A 22422-nucleotide genomic window follows, 5' to 3' on the forward strand; every position below is an offset into this window, starting at 1 on the left:
AAAGTTTTTGTTTGTTTGTCTGCGCAAGCTAATCTCCTGAAAGGTGAAAGATATGAGGAAACCTCCAATACAAAAAATGTCGGGACGGGCCCCGGGAAGGTTTTAGGCTAGGTGGCGAGGCCGGTCGAGGCCCACTTCGGCTGGGCTGGGCCCATTTCGCAATTAAAAGCTGAGCTGAATTATAGTAGTCAATCTTCTACGGCCGCGAGTAAAAGCTGAATTGTAGTAGCAAATTCATTCAAAAAGAACCCGGGCAACGCCGGGTGCTTTCGGCTAGTTATATACATAAAAGAAAGTTTTTGTTTGTTTCTTTGTCTGCACACGCTAATCACCTGAATGGTGAAAGATAGGAGGAAACCTCTGAAACAAAAAATGTCGGGACGGGCTCCGGGAAGGTTATAGGCTAGGTGGCGAGGCCGGTCGAGGCCGCCTCGGCCGGGCTGGGCCCATTTCGCAATAAATCTTCTTCTTCTTTCAAAATTCTCTTGAAGTACAACTTATGCACTTAATAGGAATATCTGACTGATTGCAACACATGCTTTCAAAATTCTCTCTCGCAGGGCCCGACAGAAGAAAGAACAAGGAATCGTTGAGCACTAACTGATACTGGGCTCGCGTCAGACCTATGTACAGAAGATTAAATTCATTCAAAAAAGAACCCGGGTAACGCCGGGTGCATTCAGCCAGTAAATTATAAATAAACTTGTCGGGTTTGTAGCCTCATGTAAACAATCAAGAAAATAAAATTAAACTCATTTTTCGAACACAGTTCTTTCACAATCGGATCTTATAGATATATTTCCAGGAAAACACACATTGAGCTCAACCTACAGACGATGATGAATAAATTCAGAAGGAATGTGTACAAAAGAAATCAGTCATGCGCATCCTCATGCAAACTAGCAACACATACGCACTTTATACCGATCCACGAGTTGATGTATTCAGCCGACAGCAACTCCATACGGTAAGGCAGTTTCTGAGATTGCAAAAGCACAGTGGTTCTTAAGAATTGCAGAGCCAAGCGCAGGTAGACATGAAAACTTGTAAATGATTCCGCCTATAGCCTCCCCAACCATATAGCATATTTGTCAACCTCTAATAAACGAAAAGAATGGATAAAAACTTCAAAAATCGAGATTGCAACATCAATTTCAAGAATGTCAATAAAATTGAAGCAAAACATTCATCAAAAAGTAATTCAAGATAATTTGCATATTAAATAAATAAATCATAAATTAGCAATTACAGCAGACATTAAACCATCTTGTATTACGAAAGGGAAGAGCGTCCATCCATCCGCGTGTGTATCTATCACGCTCATTCTAAAAGGTTCCTTCTGTCGTAGAATAATAAAAATAGGACCGTGGGTCCTGACGCTCACCTGGATCAGGAGCAACAGTCATTCAAACCCCCCACAGACCACCTCAGACCCTGATATTTTTAATGCCGTGAACAAACTTTGGTACGTCATGGACGATGATGGTTGTGGTCAAGTTTCGTCAAAATTGTGTGTGTAGTTTCGGAGAAGAGAGCATATACCTATTTTAGGGGGGTCTAACCCACCCTCCCCGGTGGACCTCAGTGAGTGCAGATTTTGATGCAGTAAATACACCTTCATTAGGCATCAGATATGAAGCTTGTGGCCAAGTTTCATCAAAATTATGTGTTTGGTTCAAGCGATAATGACTGAAGTGTTTACAGACTCACTGACTGAATGACTGAATGACTTACCTACGGACACTGCTCGATCGCATAAGCTTACCGGACTAAAGTCCAGGTGAGCAAAACATGGTACCGTTGGAAAGCGAACAAAAATTAGTGTCGTTTAATCATAACGATTCCCGTTTTAAAAGCCCAAGTTTCTGGGATTTTACCCTGCATGTGACCACTAGGAGTTTATAGCTGGGCCATGATTTAAACTCAAGCTAGGCAGGTCAGAGGGAGGGTGCATACTTTAAATTATCCTGCCAACCCCAACAGCTTTAACAAAAGCAAAAATAACGAGAGTGAAGTCGATGGCGTGCCATCACAAATCTTCACGCTTCCCACCTAAAGCAAAGTGGAAAGATGGCACAAAATATCAAATTTTGAGTTGAATTTTTTTTCTGTTTTGACCCCTGTTACCATAAATCCTCATGCCCTGGAGGAATGTGATGGTGGTCAAATTCAAAAAAATCATTACATAGCTCATGCGTCCTCCAATGTTGATTGCATATAAAAAGTTTCACCAAAAATGTTTTAAGATGCGCTCGTAATTGAATTGCATTTTTCAGAACTCAACCTTTTGCCATTGAGTACTGACATGTGCTGTGTGCAGGAAGGGTGTCGGAGTGAACTCCATTCAATGTACAATGTGGGCTGAGTGGGTTCATCAAAAATGTAGTGGTCTGAAAGGGCCATTAACCAGTGTGGCAGCTACATTCAAGTGTAAGGTGTGCACAGAGGGAGCTGCAGATGGAGGAAATGTTGAGTTGGATCTTAGAGACGGCGTGAAACTGGAGGGTGTGAAAACATTTTGCTACCTAGGAGACATGTTGAATGGAGAAGGTGGATCAGACTCGGCAATGGTTGCTAGAGTGAGATGTGCATGGAAGAAGTTTCGGGAACTGAGTGGCGTGCTGATGAGGAGGGGAGCGTCGTTGAAGCTGAAGGGAAAGGTGTATGCTGCATGTGTGAGAAGTGTTATGATTTATGGGAGCGAGACATGGGTAATTAATGTAGAGCAGCAACGAAGACTGGAAAGGGTGGAAATGTGAATGGTTCGGTGGATGTGCGGAGTATCGTTGAGAGAGAGGAAGACAAATGATGAATTGCGAAAGCTGATGGGAATAGAGCCTGTGATGGATGCTGTGAAGAGGAACAGGTTGAGATGGTTTGGTCATGTGTTGAGGAAGGATGAAAGTGACTTGTTGAGAAGAATGATGGAAATGAATGTTGAAGGAAGTAGAGGACGGGGAAGACCAAGAAAGACTTGGCTAAAGATGGTGGAAGAAGAAATGTGGGCAAGGGGGTTAACAAGGGGAGATGTAGAAAATAGGGCAAAATGGAGAAGATTGTCATGGGGACCGCAAGGCTAACCCCCACTCTAGCAGGGAAAATGGCCTTAAAATGCCTGTTGTTGTTGTTGTTGTAGAACTCGACCTTTTGACCCCGACCCAGGAGGCAGGGCCAAAAATGACATTTCTCTTGCACTGTCGTGCCATGTGGTGATCATAACTACCAAGTTTGGTGAAGCTCTGCAGAATTGTTTATGAGGAGATAGCATGACAGACAGACAGACATAGACGATTAAAATATCCCCACAGTTTTTTTTCCAAAAGCATGGGGATAGTAATAATAACAAATTACCGGATAGATTTCTACTGTTCCATCTGGTTCCACCACCTCTGCAGCCTCCACACTGTAAAATATAACACAAAATTAACATTTCAGGATTAAAACTGAGAAAAAAAATTCACAGCTAAACAGAAAAATCACACAAGTCAACAGAAACGTCAAAAAGGACATATAGGACATGAAAGACGTGGCTAATGGATCAAACTACATACCTGAACTTATCATCACAGTACTCACTGAACATAGTCACCAGAACATCCAACACAATTTTGGCCTGAAAGAGATTTTTTTAAAGTGAGGAGAGAGGGAAACGCAAGGCAGAGCAAATGGGGCAGGTTGAGGAGGTGAGGAAGGTGGAAGGGAGAGAGGGAAAAACCAAGGGGATGGTTAAACAAATGTCTTACCTTGGTGAGATCTGTGGCTGTACATTCAATGAAGATGTTTCTTGTGTTTACTGATAGCTTAGAGTGATCACCTGTACAATATACACCACAGACAAAGAAAGCCAAAAGGCCAGCTATAAATAATAAAAATAGATTTATTTATTTTATTTTCAAAGGGTAGTAATTGTGAGACTTGTACATTAATCAATTAGAGGACACAGACATTAGTGGACAATGAATACAAATATTTGGTAAACGGGATTTGAATCCAGGCTTCCTAAATCATGAACCAGGAACAGGCCATTTGGTAATACTCTCACTAGTTTCTCATCCAGAAAACAAAATAACTGTACCATTTATTATGGGCGGCATGGAGAGCACCACACCATTGCTATCGTAGATTACTGGGTAAAGTGGCTTGTTCTCGATGATAGGAAGGTAGTGCTTGAGGTGACTGTCGGTCTGCGTATACATATTCATCAATATCATCAGCAATGTTCAATAGATCCCAATAACCAGCAACTGTTGATCATATTAAAATATTACCATTACGAGCACAGTAATCGCCCGATGGCCGATCTTGTTCCAAGCATGCAACATGTTCTTCTAACACATCCCTATATTTGGGTGGTGTATAGGCAACAGACCGTTGCCTCAATCACTCCCAAAAATAAATAAAAAAGTAACCGTGGCTACATACATGAGGTGAAATCATGCCACCTGCTTATAGGCATGCGTGCACACGCACGCACATGCACACACTGCCCTCCATAAGTATTGCACCAGTGACATCAAATTTGTTATTATTGCTATACTAGCCAAAACCCGTGGAACATCCACGGAAGGGAGGATGTGGTGTATGGATGGAGTGTACCATTATGGATGGCATAGGGGATTTGCTTGTCCGAGTAAGAGTTAGGAAGAAAGATGAGAATGAAGAGTGCGTATATGAACAACGATCGCCGACACCGGCACAAATGCATGCTCTGGATTGTCCACTCGGTGGACGGCTTGCTTTCGCCTTCGCCTGTCCAATCAGCGGACGGCTTGCTTCGCCTTCGCCCAGCAGACGCCAATACGATGGCGTCGTAAGATGGCGTCGTATCGGCAGTTAATCGGATGCTTTTGGGCCCCAACGTCGGCTAATTCAGATTTTTCGAGTATGGCTGTACGTGATAAACAAAGAGCGCGGTTCGTAGATCGTAAATCCATTAGTGCCGTGGACATCGGGTCACTGGGTGTGGCGTAAAAGGGATAACAAAGTCGAGTCCTTACGCTATTATTATATAGATAGTCAAGTAATTTGGATTTGAGATCAAAACATGAATATGGGGCAAAAGTAAAGAAGGTCATATTTTATTTCTTTGTATTTTTATACATATACAGTCACGTGAAAAAGTAAGTACACCCCATGTAAAGTTTTGACTTTTTCAACATATTTCAACATACAGCTATTTGATCTTCATTTCAACAATATTGATAGATAAACGTGATATAATATAACAAATATCATGAAACATTTACATTTTGTAGTCCATTGTATAATTTAAATAAACATAAATGCAAATTTCGCATGTGGAAAAAGTAAGTACACCCTTGGCTCTAATAGGTGGTATTGCCCCCTTTGGCAGAAACAACCTCAAGTAGGCGTTTCTTATAACTGTCTGCCAGTCTCTGACATCGACTGGGAGAAATTTTTGCCCACTCCTCCATGCAGAATTCTTTCAGCTGTGCGATGTTTGAGGGGTTTCTTGCATGCACAGCTCGTTTCAAATCCCCCCACAACATCTCGATGGGATTTAGATCCGGGCTTTGACTTGGCCATTCCAGAACCCTCCATTTCTTTCTTTTCAGCCATTCCTTGGTGGATTTACTGGTATGTTTAGGGTCATTGTCATGTTTCAAGGTCCACCTTCAGTTGAGCTTCAACCCTCCGACAGATGGCCTCACATTATCCTCAAGCACCCTCTGGTACAATGAAGAATTCATAGTGGATTCTATGATGGTGAGCTGCCCAGGCCCTGATGCAGCAAAGCTGCCCCAAACCATAATATTTCCACCACCATGCTTTACAGTTGGTATCAGGTTCTTGTGGTCAAATGCTGTCTTTGGTTTTCGCCAAAGATGTTTTCTGGTACTGTGGCCAAATAGCTCTACCTTTGACTCATCTGTCCAGAGCACATTGTTCCAGAAGTGCTGGTCTTTGCCTAGGTGTTCATTGGCAAACTTTAGTCTTGCCCTGATGTTCTTTCTGGACAGCAAAGGTTTCCTCCTGGCACACCTCCCATGTAGATCAAATTTGTGCAGCCTCTTTCTAATTGTAGACTCGTGCACTTTGACATCAACAGTGGCAAGAGCTACCCGTAGGTCCCGTGATGACATTCTGGGGTTCTTAGAGACTTCTTTCAGCATCTTGCGGTCTGCTCTCGGGCTGAACTTGCTGAGGCGGCCTGGCCCGAACAAGTTGGCAGTTGTTTGGAATCTTCTCCACTTGTAGATGATCTTCCGGACAGTCGAATGATTGATTTCAAATTGTTTGGAGATCTTTTTAAATCCCTTCCCAGACTCCTCCAAGACTCCTCCTCCTTCCCAGGTTCCTCCAAGATCCTCTCTAATGATGTTCTAATCATTTGCCCCTGAGCTGGTGCACCTGATTCTAATTTTAGGTATTTGAAGTGGTGATAAATGTTGGGGTGTACTTACTTTTTGCACATGCGAAATTTGCATTTATGTTTATTTAAATTATACAATGGACTACAAAATGTAAATGTTTCATGATATTTGTTATACTAGCAACAGTACCCGCCCTATGGGCGGGGCTTCAATTGGGAAGCCCAAATGAAAAGGTAAAATATCAGAAATTGAAGGCTTTTTTATTTTAAACAATTCATATAAACATCCGTTGAATCATATCACACGCAAATCATCAAAATCGAAACTGTACATGGCTAAACAGTAAATGGATGATCACGTACCTCGCTCGCTCTCATGTTGTCCCAATAATGATCCTTCCGCAGGTTCACCGACGGAAACCTTGTTACGACTTTTACTTCCTCTAGACAGTCAAGTTCGCTCATCTTTTCGGTGCACCGGCACGAGCCGAGAACGGCCCGTGCAGGGGCTGATCCGAGGATCTCATCAAACCGTCCGATCGGTAGTAACGACGGGCGGTGTGTACAATGGGCAGGGACTTCATCAATGCGAGCTGATGACTCGCGCTTACTGGGAATTCCTCGTTCGTGGGACACTGTCTCAAGCCCCGGTCCCCATCACGGATGGGGCTCAGCGGTTTACCCGAGCCTGACGGCGAAGGGCAAGGTACATGCTGGCCGGTCCAGTGTAGCGCGTGCGGCCCCGGACATTGAAGGGCATTAAACGTTCATTAAACATTATGTAGTGAAAATGTATCAAAGTTGAACCCAGGTGTGATGCTCGCTTAAACCACTGAGAGGCGTCTATAAGACCTCGGACGTCCGCGACCTCGGGCCACTCCTGCGACATTATTCTATGACATGTAGACTCGGATGGTATGTACCCACTCATATTCTAGGCTTGCTTGCATTGACTACTATTATCGATCCTTCCTATATGATGCCAATATCCTGATATATATTGCATGATTGTATTTTACAGGATGATGCCAGAGATCTGATTGTTATTAAACCTACCTATGGGACAAAGTTGTGGATTTGATTGATTCTCACAACACATTAAACGTTCATTAAAGGATTACAAAACGAAAAACATTACGAAATTACGTTCACACAGTCACGTCAAACACTACCGTGAACACATACATCATCACAACATCGTCACAATGAGAACATCGTCACAATGAACGTTATGCAAACGCGAATGTTATGCGGGAGTCCAAACCTGAGAATGCTTGAGACCAAAGCTGAAATTGGGAAAACTAAATAGCCTATTTTACTCCTGGAGATCCCAGGATTACCCACCCCAAATATCTTTGCGATCGTTTCAGCAGTTTTTACGGTACCTTCGAACAGACAGACGGACATTTGGTGAATTATAGTAAGATCGTCACAATGAGAACATCGTCACAATGAACATTATGTGAACGCGAATGTTATGCGGGAGTCCAAACCTGAGAATGCTGGAGACCAAAGCTGAAATTGGGAAAACTAAATAGCCTATTTTACTCACAGGGGTCCCAGGATTACCCACCCAAAATATCTTTGCGATCGGTTCAGCAGTTTTTACGGTACCTTCGAACAGACAGATGGACATTTGGTGAATTATAGTAAGATTATATCACCTTTATCTATCAATATTGTTGAAATGAAGATCAAATAGCTGTATGTTGAAATATGTTGAAAAAGTCAAAACTTTACATGGGGTGTCCTTACTTTTTCACGTGACTATGTTTTACCATTGGAGAACAATAGCACTTTTTATGTTCAGTCCCCCATTTTAGGTAAGCATAAGTATTGGAACAAATGACTGACAGGCATTTCTTGTTGCATTGATTGTTCACACATAAAAGAGCTCTGAATGTCTAGTCTTGGTTTTAGCCTTTGCTTTTTGCCTTTGGAGTCAGTCGGCAAAAACAAACATGAAGACCAGAAAACCTAATCGACTTTCAATGTCAATGAAAGAAAAGCAAGCCATTTGGAAGCTGAAAGAACAGAAGAATCTCATTAGAAATATAGCAAAAAGACTGGGCATAGAAAATACAATTTGGAATATCTTGAAAAAGAAATAAACCACGAGTGTACTTAGCAATAGACAAGGGCCAGGTCGGCCAAGGGAACAACTGTAGTTGATGACAGAAAAATAATCAGAGCTGTTGAGAAAAACCTGAAAACAACTGTCAGTGATGTCATCAACAACCTCCAGAGTGCAGGCGTGAAAGTATCACAAAACTGACAGCAGAATTACAAAGGCTACACCGCAAGATGCAAACCTCTCATCAGCACCAAAAATAGAAAGGCCAGATTAGAATTTGCCAAGAAGTACAGAGGTGAACCAGTGAGTTCTATAACAAACTTTTATGGGTAGATGAGACCTGTTCCTCCTGTTCCTCCTGTTCCTCCTCCTGTTCCTCCTCCTCCTCCTCCTCCTCCTCCTCCTCCTGTCCCTCCTCCTCCTGTTCCTCCTCCTCCTCCTCCTCCTCCTGTTCCTCCTCCTCCTCCTGTTCCTCCTCCTCCTCCTGTTCCTCCTCCTCCTCCTGTTCCTCCTCCTCCTCCTCCTGTTCCCCCTCCTCCTCCTCCTGTTCCTCCTCCTCCTGTTCCTCCTCCTCCTGTTCCTCCTCCTCCTGTTCCCCCTTTTCCTGTTCCTCCTCCTCCTGTTCCTCCTCCTCCTGTTCCTCCTCCTCCTGTTCCTCCTCCTCCTGTTCCTCCTCCTCCTGTTCCTCCTCCTCCTGTTCCTCCTCCTCCTTATGGGGAAGTACTTATGATTTTCGCCATACCCTCACCAAATTTTGCATATGTGCTGTTAGTACCCAGGGTAACCCACCCCACTCCTGCCCCCCACATCCCCTCGCGATGACTTACCAATGCTCTAAAGGGAGTGGGTGTTTCTCGTGAAGTAAAAACATTAACTGGCAGAGTGGATTATAATGGGACAAACTGAAGTGCCTTTGCCCATTCAAATAGGGACAACGTTGGGCAACAATGGAAAAGCATCAAGCTATTGATACACATGTATTCTAAATTTTGCAGCATTTGACCACAAACCCGATATATGTTGAAGAGCTCAGGAGCCGAGAGTTCCTGTGACTGGTTGAGTGCTCGAAAGCGGATTGCTTGCGGTGCTCGAGCTGTGTAGGTGAAAGGTCCACAAATTGAATCCAAGTCGTGTGTGCCAATGGCTACCAAGGTTCTCCTCCTGAAAAAGATGGAGAGGTGAAGGGGTGGTTGTGGTAGGAGAAAATAATGATTGAAGCAGGTCAGAAAAATTAACAGTAATATGAGATTATGGAGTAAAGGAAAAGTGAACTATAATATTAATCATAAACAGTACATAAGTGTGCATGTAAAAATAAATAATATTTTAGCTCGTTTAACTTTCTAAGCTCCTGTGTCATTGTTCAATAAAAAAAGAAATACAAACACATTTTTTAATGTTACAAAATTGTATTCATTATATTTTTTTTTTTTTGGAATAAGTACCTCTTTCTAACAAATGCATTTGAAACAAAACAGAGCATTCAACAATGCAAGCCACACAAGGATATTTATCTCGGACTCTATGTGACCCATTTCACACAAAAGCCACAGAGTGCGACACCTTGGAGATTACAGATACATCTTAATCATTTAACATATTGTCGTGTGACTGCCCTATAGTGAACACCGCAGGGTGACACGGATGACCAAACAAGCTTCATACTCCGAAGCGTTCAATCCAAAATATGACGGTATTCTTTACACGCGAGGGAAAAGGGGGATGACGAACTTACCTGGATGGCCTCCAGCCAACATCTTCACACCTGGATAAATTAACTCAAGCAACATGGAATTAAAATGTACAAAAATACCAGATTTATTAAAGAAAATGCCAGTAACAAAGAAAACACGATAAAACTATATTCCTAATTGGAGCGCTCCCATACAGACCTGAATACAGACAAAGGATAAAATAACTGGAAAATAAATAGGTGTGATTTGTGGCACCTATCTCAAATCGGCTGGAGTATCTCATCAGGAATCGTCAGGCCCCGAGTGGGAAATCCGGATGCGGCAAAATACGCTCGTTGGCGCGATGTAGGCCTCCCGTGCGGCCCGCTCACTCCTGGCTCCGTGCGTGAAGCGAACGGCCTTGGCGTGCAGCTCGCTCTTCCAGCCGCGCTTGTCCTCATGATCTCTGCACGGGAAACCGCAGTTCTCGGTCCGCAGCTCTTCCTCCTCACGACCACTAGCAAGATGTCGGAACACGACTGTTCGCGATGAAGCTTCCTTGCGCAAGAGCAATAGCGACCGTTCGCTATGGATCCAGAACGAGAAGGCAAGATGTCGGCACACGACCGTTCACCACCAGATCCCAAAACGAGGAGTGAGAGGGAACGTCAATGCTGAGAGAGATAAAATGTCGATGCTGAGAGAGATAAAATGTCGATGCTGAGAGAGATAAAATGTCGATGCTGAGAGAGAAAATGTCGATGCTGAGAGAGACAAAATGTCGATGCTGAGAGAGAGTTTTTCGGCGACCGTTCACCAACAAAGTCCGGACCCAAGAGAGAAACTGTCCGCCGATCCAATCGTTTTGTCCTTGAGGCTCCGACGTCATCCCACGACGTCTCCGTCTCCACTCCTATATCAGCGAGCCTCATCTTACAAGTCTCTGTGCCAATGAAATTCCTGCCAATCACTGCTCTTCAGGGCGTGGCTTCCAGGACCTTTTGTGCCTCTGCGGTCACCAAATCGGTGTCAATACCGATAGTGCTTGATGCCTGGTTTCCGGTTGGTTTTTAATTAGTGTGGTTAATGTCCGATTTCTTACTCGGTGTCTGTAGTGCGGTGTCATCAGGAACACAGGAAAAGATTACAGAGGCAATTACATACAGGGGATTAATTACCAATTATCCCTGCCAAATAACAAACCCCACCCCTCTCATGGGGACGAAGATACAAGCTTACCCGACATCCGTTATACACAAATTTCCTACTTATGATACATTGAGGTTTCTTCTTCTTCACGACAGTCGGAGCACACCAATCTATACACTCTACCTGGATCTAAGGTAATCATTGTCTACCCCCTACAAACATAACAATATGTTGTCTGCCTTACTTCAAGTGCTGTGCAAATCAGTGTCTACATATGTATGTGTCGTAATGTTGTAAAAACCTTAGAATGAACTACATAAATGAGATTAAATCTACAAGCGAACAAACAAACAGTTTCGGGCATGACAAGCTTGGATGTAATCAACATTCAAGGAATAAAATCAACTTATGGTTAAAATAGATTTTAAAAAGTTAAGATTATGTTCGAAAACTTAGTTGAACTGTTACCAACACCGCAAGATGCACAACACACACAAACACATACACACACACACACACACACACACACACACACACACACACACACACACAAACTAGATAAGTAAGAGGGGAAAGCACAAAGTGAAGAACCCGTACATGTTGTCACAGTGGGCGGGGGAAGAGAGCAGGACCAGAGAATCCTAGTGAGGATGGGAAGCGGCGCATGCAGCTGTCCCAGAGCAAGATCCATCGCACACACATGGCACAAACACTCGCACGTACGCACACGGCGCAAACACACAAGCGGCACACGCACGGCGCAAACACACACAAAATTGTTTGGAAAACAAATTTGACAACCGAGTCTAAAACTTCACACAGTTAAGGTTATGTTCTTCCCGTTTTTTAACTTTCTAAGCTCCTGTCCACAAAATATTTGTTTTTGTTTTTGGACTTCCATTACGTTTTTTCTCCATGCTCATTGTGGTACACACAGTGACACAAAACAGCAGAATGACTCCTTTTCTCTATTCAAATTGGTTGAATGAGTGATTTTTATATTGCAGGCACCTGCATCTCACCAGAGGTGAGTTCAATCCAAAGTAAAGGAGAATCACCTGCTAACTAAGATTTAGTAATTTTTTCAGCTTTTTTGTTTTGCTCCACTGCAAACTGAAGAAATATATATGTGGATACCAAAAGATTTTTTTTAATTTCAACAATTTTCTGGAAGAAATGGTGCATTATTCGAAAAAAGTGCAAGGGTGCCAATATTTTTGACCACGACTAAGTTCTGTGCTGTGTTAGTAAATGTCTGACTCTATGTTATATTCTATTGATAGGTTCTATGCTGTCACTGCTCACACTGTTCTGATTATTCCACATGCACCTGTACCATAGAATAGCTTTTCAGGAATGGTTATGTAAAACAAAAGACATTCGTACAATGTGGAATGGCAAAGCATTTCGTTTATCAAACAATTTGGTGTAAAATTTTTATTATCGATATTGATTTGTAAATCTAAAAGAGAGACTGAAAAGTCAGTTTGGTTTTACATCCTTTTAATTCTAGCTCTTTTGGATAGATGTCATCATGAAATTGATGAACACACATTATGATACAAACCGATTACAATAGCCTCTCCCGTCCTTTCAACAACAGGAGAAGCTAATGGGTTTTACGCTGTTGCTAAATTGAGCTGAAGGTGCAAATCTGTAAGAACGTTGGCAAAGAAGGGTTTAAAGGTCAACCGTTAGTTAGGTGTGTTAGGTGTGCTTGTTGTGGAGGTGTGCTCCTTTGGGAGTTCAGGCATTGGGGCACGCTTGCAGAAAGACCAAGTGATGTACTTATTCAGCCAGCAAACCTGCAGATGTTCTGGTGAAGCTTCTCCTGCAGCTCAATGAAGCTATTGTAAGACTCCTTTGTGAGATTTATGTTACGAAGCACTGCAGCTACTGCATATGGTCTGACATCAGTGGTCTGCAAAAGACAAAACCAAAATCCTTGACACAGCACATCAGTAAATCACCCCCATGATATACAATAATATGACCCTACTGCAAAGCCGCAATGAGCCGGCGAAGCCAAAGCCTCTATTGAACGTTTTCGCAATTGTTGATGCATACTTTCGCATCCGCAAGATGGCGGCCTCCATGGAGCGATTTGGTGCGTCAAAGCTTCGAAATTCTCAAAGAATCCAGCAAAATCTGGCTTTTCAACATAATACGCGTTCATTCACAGCGTCAGGCTTCGCTGGCTATAACTACGACATCATTGGAGCATCCTGCTCCGTTATCACCAACAAAAATATGAACACAAAATGCCCAATATATATATATATATATATATATATATATATATATATATATATATACATACAGACTTGGCATTTAATATGGAATTTTTTTTTTTTTTCTAGACTTGGGTTTACTTTCTTAACTCAGTACAGTATATCAATCTGGTGAGTTTCTTTTACACTTTGGTGATTTATTTGTTAAAAGAACCATGTCACTGTCTGTCGCTGCAAGAAGTCAACAACAGGATTATATCACAGGTGGCGTGGCAAAGTGTATGGACAGGTGCATTTGATGATTGGCTTCACAGTCGGGTATACAAGGGTTGTTGCGTTCTGTATTAGTGGAAAACAACTGCTGCACGTCTCCAAAAGTTATTGCCGCTTCCTCTGGAGATGGTCCGTCAACTCGACAATGCTGTTTGTCATGGAGTTGTGGCTTTACGAAATTACGGCATGAAACAGCGTGCTATTGCTTGGCAGTATGGCATCACTCAAGGTCAGGTGTCAAAGATCCTGAAACGAAATGCTCAGAGGGGTGTCCCTACTCCAATACCGAGGCCAGACGTCCCCACAGAACCACAAGGAGGGATGATCGCCAGCTGCACCGGTTAGTCCGCAATGGCCGTACCATGTCAGCTAATCGGCTTCGGGCTGAGTGGCAGCAACTGACAAATGTGCCTGCATCCAGAAGGCTAGTCAACCAACGACTGGTTCAAGCAGGCTATCGTGCCAGGCGTCCCCTGAGAAAGCCACGCCTGACCAGACAACACCGCCAGCGCCGATTGCAGTGGGCCAGAGAGCACCGTCAATGGCAGCCAGGACACTGGAATCACGTGATCTTCAGTGACGAGTCTAGATTTCTGGTCTATTGTCAAGATGGCTGCGTCCGAGTTCGCAGACAAGTGCATGAAGCCCACAACAAAGATTGTATAGTGCCAAGAGTCCAAGCTGGTGGTGGTGGGGTGACCGTTTGGGCTGCTTTTCATGCAGGGGGCAAAACTGACCTGGTTGTTCTGAATGGAAACCTGAACCAGTTCAAGTACAGGGCCATTCTGGAAGAAACATTGCTTCCATTTGCTCGTGCAGCCTTTCGAGGAAACTTTGTCTTCCAAGATGACAATGCACGGCCTCATTGTGCTCGCACGATCCAACACTTTCTTGCTGACCATGGTGTAGAGCATATGGAGTGGCCTGCCATGTCCCCGGATATGAATCCGATAGAGAACTTGCGGGCAGAATTAACGCGTCAAATCGACCACTTGGACCAGCAGCCGACCTCTGTGCGTGAATTGCAGCAGGCTATTGTCACTGCATGGCAAGCGATTCCCGTCCAAACCTTGGCAAATCTCATGAACAGCATGCCTCAACATGTACGTGCTCTCCTGAATGCTCGTGGGGGTAACACGAAGTACTGAACTGTAATTTTACTGTCTGTAATCCTAATCGTAATTTAACTTTTGTTTTTCTTAAAAAAAAAATTTGGCTAATGTGCAAAATTAAGAGATACTTCTGGAAAACGTACAGAAGTTTAACACAGTACTGTCCATGAATTGAGTTCGATATCAGTTTACATCACTTTCAAGGATCAATTTATTTGTTTCGAAATGTCAAATGTGGTTTTTGTTTCTTTTAAAGGTCACATTAACAAAATCTAGAATAATTTCAACATAATTCCAATGAACTTTTGGTTCAGACATCTTGAAAAGTAAGTTCACCCCCACAAAAAAAATATTCCATATTAAATGCCAAGTCTGTATGTATGTATGTATATATATATATATATATATATATATATATATATATATATATATATATATATATATATATATATATATATATATATATATATATATATATATATATATATATACATATATATACATACATATATATATACATACATATATACATATATATATACATATATATACATATATATATACATATATATACATATATATATACATATATATATACATATATATATATATACATATATATATATATATATATATATATATATATATATATATATATATATATATATATATATATATATATATATATATACATATATATATATATATATATATATATATATACATATATATATACATATATATATACATATATATATATATATATATATACATATATATTGTTACAGACACGACTTTGATGTTAAGGTGGGCCGAGCGGAATGGCCGTCGTGTCCGCACAAATTACCCGATTGTACTCAAACGTTGACGGAGCCGCGCTACGCTGGATCAATAAGGAAAAAGAAGACACACGGCTGGATTATAATGACAGACACCAATGTTTCGATTCTCAATTATATTCGTACGGAAAAGGTTAGATTACAGGGGCTAGAGGTAAAGCACAGAAAAGATGGGCACTTAGACACAGGCTTATCTTAACCCCGGACAGACGACAGGTAAACGGGACAACGGCTGACTCACACGGGGATTGATGGCAAGGAAAGGCAAGTAGCGATGGCTCAAGGTGCACTCTTGGCTCAAGGCAGGGTACAGTCCGGTCCAAAGATGCGGGGAGGTCACAGCGCTCGGGGGTAACGTTCTTTCTCAGGCGGGGCGCATCTCTCTCAGCGCTCGCAGGTCCTTCTTTCTCTTCAGCTGGGGGCGCATCTGACGTCACATCCGGCGCGGGGCCGCGTATATCCGGCGGGGAGTGACACGCCCTCGGCTCGTTAGCTCCGCCTCGTGGAATCGGCACGTTGCTTCTCATTGGGTGCGTGCGGGGGGCTTACCGGCTCCGCCCTTGACGAGGAGCTGACAAGGAGCCCCTTTGTGGTAACCCCGTGGAGCGCATGGTCTGGAGCGCGTTGTCTGGAGCGCATTGTCGATGGCGGCTAACCGAGCCGGTGGGAGGACGCACACTCCCCCCCGCGCAGCGCCGTGCCCCTCTGTTGTTGTAGACGGGGGAAGAAGATGGGAGGAGGTATGGGAAAGGTCCTAAACTCACTACTGGTGCCATATAATCACATTCTGGTGCAACGAAGAGTCATAATTAATGGAAACGAGGCCTTAACTGACATAGACTAAGAATAACTAGCAAGATGTCCGAAAGTTGTCTACGTGTGGTGCGGTGGACCTGGGCACGACATTTAATGGGGGAATAAGGGGAAGGTCGGCTCTACTGATTGTTGTTTACAGACAATGGGACTAGGGAATGGGGGATTGGGGATAGTTGGGGAGTATTGGGGAAAATAGGGGAATATTTACAAGCGGATATGGAGGCCAAATTCCATATTCGCAACATTGCACCCTTCTCTACCCTCGGGGCGTCCCGACCCGATAAATTTTTACCTACTTTAGTGTGGCACGCAATGTAGTTCCCTCTACTATTAACTCTACCCTGAGTGCGACAGTTTTACAGATATTCACAAATGAGTAAATATGTCCCCCTGCGACGTTGCACCCTTCTCCTCACAGAAAACACACCCACAGGATAACCGAATCCGGAAAGAATCCTCAAACTAAACATACAGCCGGTAGGGAGCATTATTTACACGACTACGCTGCTATTTACACTACGATCCAGGACCTGTTTTTGGAGGAACCCATGCAGATGTTATGCATAGAGAGCGCACGCATGCCAGCATCGATACACCAACCCACGAGTGCTCTGTGGCCGACGGCCTTTAATAACGTGCAGAGCACCCTTTCCCAGCATCAAAAGCACCACCCCACCACACAGTCAGCACCATCCGGTGCAGTCACCATTGTTCATGGGAATAAAAATAAATTCGACAACCCCTAACCCTGCAGGTGTCTCTTGCTCTTCGTGTGGCCTTCAGTGGTGTTAACTATTAGTGGTTCACCTGTATGGCATAGGTGCCACGTTGACCCATAGGTCCATCAACGGGTGGTGCTTGGCCGCAAACGAACTGCGGTCCATTGTGGGTGGCCACAAACATTGCGGTCCATATGGTGTATCGATCCAGGCAGCCAACAGCGAAAGTGCAGGCCCACAACTGCGTAGCCAGCACCTCTCTCTCCTCTCTCTCTACCCCAAAGCCAGATCCTCGGAGGTGGGAGACAAAAGAAAAGACAAGTGAGTAAGGTGGTAAGGGCGCAAAAGTGCACGCAATGCAAGGTAATGCACACTGGGGGCACATGGGAACCAGGTGAGACAGGTACGTTCCTACCGTACGCTCCCCCCCACCAGGTAACCTACATGGCCCCTCCCTTACCCCTTACTGCATCCACAAAACACAACACTACCCATAAACATCTACTTTACAAATCAACAAACATCCCTACTGTCTTCCCCGTTCCTCCCATAAACCAAATTCGTCTTCTCTCCCTCCTAACCAATCAAATTTGCCATTTTCAACTCTCATCAAAATTTGCCATTTTCAACTCAACATCAAAATTTGCCATCACCAATTCATCATCAGTCCCTCCTAAGGAGGGAGAGATGGAATCACCCCAATGTCTCATCCACGTCGTGATGCGTCTCACAAATCCTCACAACAATTCTTACTTCCTGCAACACAAAACAAAGAAAACACAGGTGTGGAGTCATCATCATCACCACAGGTAAGTGGCTGCGTATGGTGCGACAGGTTCATTAATCCTAACTATTTCCTAAATGACTTTAACAACTTTACACTACCCGGGGTCTTTCTCCGGCCAAACCATTGGCCCTCTTACACTATGGGTTCTAAAAACCAACTCCCATTGGCCAAACTGTGGTGCTCTTCAACTTGGGGTCTCACTCCCCCGATTCATCTCCCGGTGCCCTCGCACAATTTCTGGGCTGCGGCGTGTACCTCTCCCAGTGGGTCTACCCACCTGCACACCTCCACCACTGCAGTTGCCTCCGAGCTTACCTGCTCCTCACCCTAACCTAACTACCTGGGGAAGGCCCTCTGGCACTCTCCCCACTCGGTGCCCTCTCTGGCACTGGGCTACCCGGGTCCATCCTCCGGATCCTCGGGCCCCATCCACAACTACCGGCTCCCAGAGCCCACCTGCGGCCTCACCTGGCCGACATCCTCACAGTGGTGGAGTGCTCAACCAACTACACACACTAACAGGCTACACGCCCAGCCATTTCCACAACACTAATGCACCCATTCACAACACCATTCTGCAACCGCACCACAAATGCCAATATCCAACCACAATTTACCTGTACCCTCTACCTAACACTTACACTACCCGCCCCGGGTATCCGTGATGGGGGTCCACTCTTCCCCCATTCACACCTTCGCACCATGCACACCACTCCGTACCACTTACTCCAACTCTCTCCACACACCTGTACTTGCACACCTGTGCTCTCACACCTGGTGCCACCTGCACCCTTCTCTCCCCAAGCGCATTCGCGCTGATCCACACACTCACTACTCACACACTGCTCCACACACCTGTCCAGTTGCACACCTGTGCAATCACACCTGTTCCATCCTCACACACACACGGCATCATCTCATCTAACTACTCCCTTCTGAAACTTGCGCTTCCCAGTCGTCCCTTTAAACTATTGCGCTCCCTCGTCATTATCATCCATACTAATCTACCTGCGTCCCCACTACAGGTATCAGTCACTAACTAATCTTAACGTCACCTAATGTCATCTTCTAGGGCCCTATCAATATAACCTAACCCACCCGGGCTAGTTTTCACTGCCATACACCCCATAAACTATTGCTCCTTTGCCCCCCCCCCATGGGAAGGGTGGCAGGGATGCCACCCTTACCCACCGGGCCTATCGCTCACTACCAATTTTGCACATCAAATTTCAACAAATTAAAAATTTGGCCAATCACTGCCCATCATCTGCCAATCACTACTGCCAATCCCTTGCCAATCATCAAATTTTGTTTTTCTCCAATTTTGGGTCCAAAACACTAACCTCATCACCCAGTCGACTCACTAATACCTCTCGGTGCGCCAATCCCTGTCCAAAGCCCGGCTTCGTAAAGCCAAGCAATGGATGCTGGTTGTTTTGTGCCAGCGGCTGGATGCGTCCGGCACTCGGTGCAGGGACGGGGGCTTACCCGTGCTGAGATCCCACACACCACCTCGGCGTGGAGCCATCCAATGCCCCGATCTAGACCTGCCGGCACGTCTCACCAAAAAGTGGTCGCCATGACGACCCTTTCTATCGGGCTGCCAGCTCCGCCTAGTGGAGCACGGACGCGGCCGTTCAAAGCGAGGCCCAGCACGCACCGAGGGCCCGATTCGGCTATAAGTCGTTCTAAACTCTATCCCGTCTAACGTCGATGCTTCACCTGGACGCTTACACCCCGCAGCCCGTTCCTTGCTCACACATCCAGCCGTTTCCATGCTCCTTGTACCGTTCCTTACACACCCAGGCACACCCATTCCACCCACAGCCTTGGTCACACACCTGACCACCGAACACTTTGGCACACATTCGTTGGTCGCACACCTCACCAATACACCTCTTCGCGCCCCCTGGTCTGTCACCTCCTCTGTGACAATCACAGGTGTGCCCTCATTCGCACACCCAACCACGTGCCTCACCACCAACTCCAGCGTGCATTCCCACTCACGCTCTACCATTCCAGGTGTGCATCCTTCCATCCCAGGTGTACATCCTCGCTCACCTGTCACAACTAGCTCACTCTCCTTGTCACTCTCACTACTCTCACCTCCATTCTTGACAGCGCACTCACCCTTACTCTTGACAGCGCACTCTTTCCCCATGCACCTGTCCGTCACACACCTTTCTCGCGCACACTCTCCTGTTACACCCTCTGTAACACTCACCACAGGTGGACACTCTTCCTTACTTCTGACAGCGCACTCTTTCCTCATGCACCTGTCCGTCACACACCTTTCTCGCGCACACTCTCCCGTTACACCCTCTGTAACACTCACCACAGGTGGACACTCTTCCTTACTTCTGACAGCGCACTCTTTCCTCATGCACCTGTCCGTCACACACCTTTCTCGCGCAGACTCTTGCGCACACTCTCCCGTCACACCCTCTGTTACACTTACCACACCGCACTTCCATGTGCTCCCTCGCACACGCGCTACGACCGACTCACTCTCGCCAGCACACTCACTCCTTGGCACACACTTTTTCCTCACACACCCCAGAGTCGGACTTTCTTGCACACCTCCTTTTTCGCACACCAGACCTGTCGCACACTTCACCAACGGCCTCTCACGAACACCCGGGTCCATCTCGACCCCCAAGCTTCTTAAATCCCCTGGCGCATCATACGCACGACCATATTGGTCACCACTTACACCGGGTCCTCTTTCTCTTCGCTTCTCCTCCATCACCTGCGAATCCCTCATCCGGTTAATGAGCACATCATCACGATCCGAACACAGACTTTGGACCAATTCTTTTACCTCCTCTTTTATCTCTTTCTTATCCTCTCTCCGTCGCTTTTTAATTTCGCTCACCCCCTCTTCCACTTCTTCTAATTTGTGCTTCACCTCTTTTATTCCCCGGTACGTCTCCTCAAGCTCGTCCTCCAAGGCTACCTTGACCGTTTCCACGTGCGTCCTCACCTGCCGGTCCTTCGTCTCCATTACCTCTATCACCTCGTCCAACCTCGTTGTCAGTCCCTCACGTACCATCTGACATTCCCTCTTCGTCGCTATCAAGTCGTTTTTTATGTCGTTTTGTGTCGCTTTTAAACCTCCTAATACCGCAGTGTTCCTTTGAACCTGCTCCACTAACTCCGTCTGCCCCACCGTCAGCTGCTCCACCTCCTGCGTCAGGTCCTCTATGCCCCCTTGTAACTTTACAGTCGCCTTTCTCACCTCCTTTTCCATGTGCTCCTCACAGTGCCTCACCTCCTCGCGCACTCCTCCGACCTCCTCACTCACTCCTCTTCTGATCTCCTCTCCCATCACTTGCATCTCCTGCCCAGATGCCACCCTCATCTGCTCCATTTCCTCCCTGTGAGCATCCAATTTCGTTTCTACCCCCATTCTGACCCCCTCTATCTGCTGCTCCATTTGTTTAACTTCCCTTTCCGCTTGGTCCCTCATGTCCCTCAATTTGCCTTCCATACTGTTTTCTAACCCCTCTAACCCATTTTTCACTCCCTCTATCTGATTCTCCTGGGCAGCCATTCTATTTTCTACCCCCATTAACCCATTTTTCACTTCTTTTATCCCGTTGTCTAACCCCTCACCGGTACCCCTCGCTTCGTCCCTCATTACCCCCAATTGCTCACTCTGAGCCCTCGCTTCGTCCCTCATTACCCCCATTTGCTCACTCTGAGCCTCCATCCGGTTCCCCATTACCCCCAATTGGTTACTCTGCAGTTTGAGGGACGCCTGCATTTGCGCCATAAATTGCTCCATGAGGACCTGCATCTGGGCCATCCCTCCCACTTGTGCAGCGGGTGCGGCCGCCGTAGCTATGTGCGAGGCGCCATTTCGCGCGTCTGCTACCCCCGCTGTTTCGCTCTCCTCACGTGTCTCAATTTGGTCCTGGACCGACCCTGCTTCACTCTCCCCTACCGGACCCCAGCCGTCTTGATCCGCCATAGCGCGACTTTCAAAATTCGAGTTTCGTAACACAAATCCAAATTTTGCTGTTATAATTTCGTCGAGCGCAGTAACCGCGGGACCGCGCTCCGGATCGATTTTGTCGAGCGCAGTACGCGCTCCGAATCGATTTTCCCTCCCAAAATTTGGGCCTAACTAATTTAGTCCCGGGTCCGAATCTCACTCCTCGACACCAATTGTTACCCTAGTGGTACAATTGGTGTTCCAAAATTTGGGCCTAATAAATTTAGTCCCAGGTCCGAATCCGACACTCCTGACACCAATTGTTACAGACACGACTTTGATGTTAAGGTGGGCCGAGCGGAATGGCCGTCGTGTCCGCACAAATTACCCGATTGTACTCGAACGTTGACGGAGCCGCGCTACGCTGGATCAATAAGGAAAAAGAAGACACACGGCTGGATTATAATGACAGACACCA

At 45.3% G+C, this 22422-nt stretch overlaps 1 protein-coding gene across 2 annotated transcripts in view; it reads right to left on the bottom strand.

The window, feature by feature from the left end:
• The window catches only part of FARSB (phenylalanyl-tRNA synthetase subunit beta), a 69747-nt gene that overhangs the window by 20316 nt on the left and 27009 nt on the right, over positions 1-22422 (bottom strand). For both annotated transcript variants that reach the window (XM_078787116.1, XM_078787115.1), the window contains exons 5-11: positions 13036-13151; positions 9419-9569; positions 4076-4184; positions 3744-3814; positions 3552-3613; positions 3352-3403; positions 918-979 (exon numbers count right to left, since the gene is read on the bottom strand). In XM_078787116.1, the coding sequence (XP_078643242.1) occupies positions 918-979; positions 3352-3403; positions 3552-3613; positions 3744-3814; positions 4076-4184; positions 9419-9569; positions 13036-13151 (623 nt within the window). The remainder of the gene's footprint in view (positions 1-917; positions 980-3351; positions 3404-3551; positions 3614-3743; positions 3815-4075; positions 4185-9418; positions 9570-13035; positions 13152-22422) is intronic.

The sequence above is a fragment of the Myxine glutinosa genome, chromosome 11 (assembly GCF_964187855.1).
Source record: "Myxine glutinosa chromosome 11, kmMyxGlut1.1, whole genome shotgun sequence".
Lineage (NCBI taxonomy): Eukaryota > Metazoa > Chordata > Myxini > Myxiniformes > Myxinidae > Myxine > Myxine glutinosa.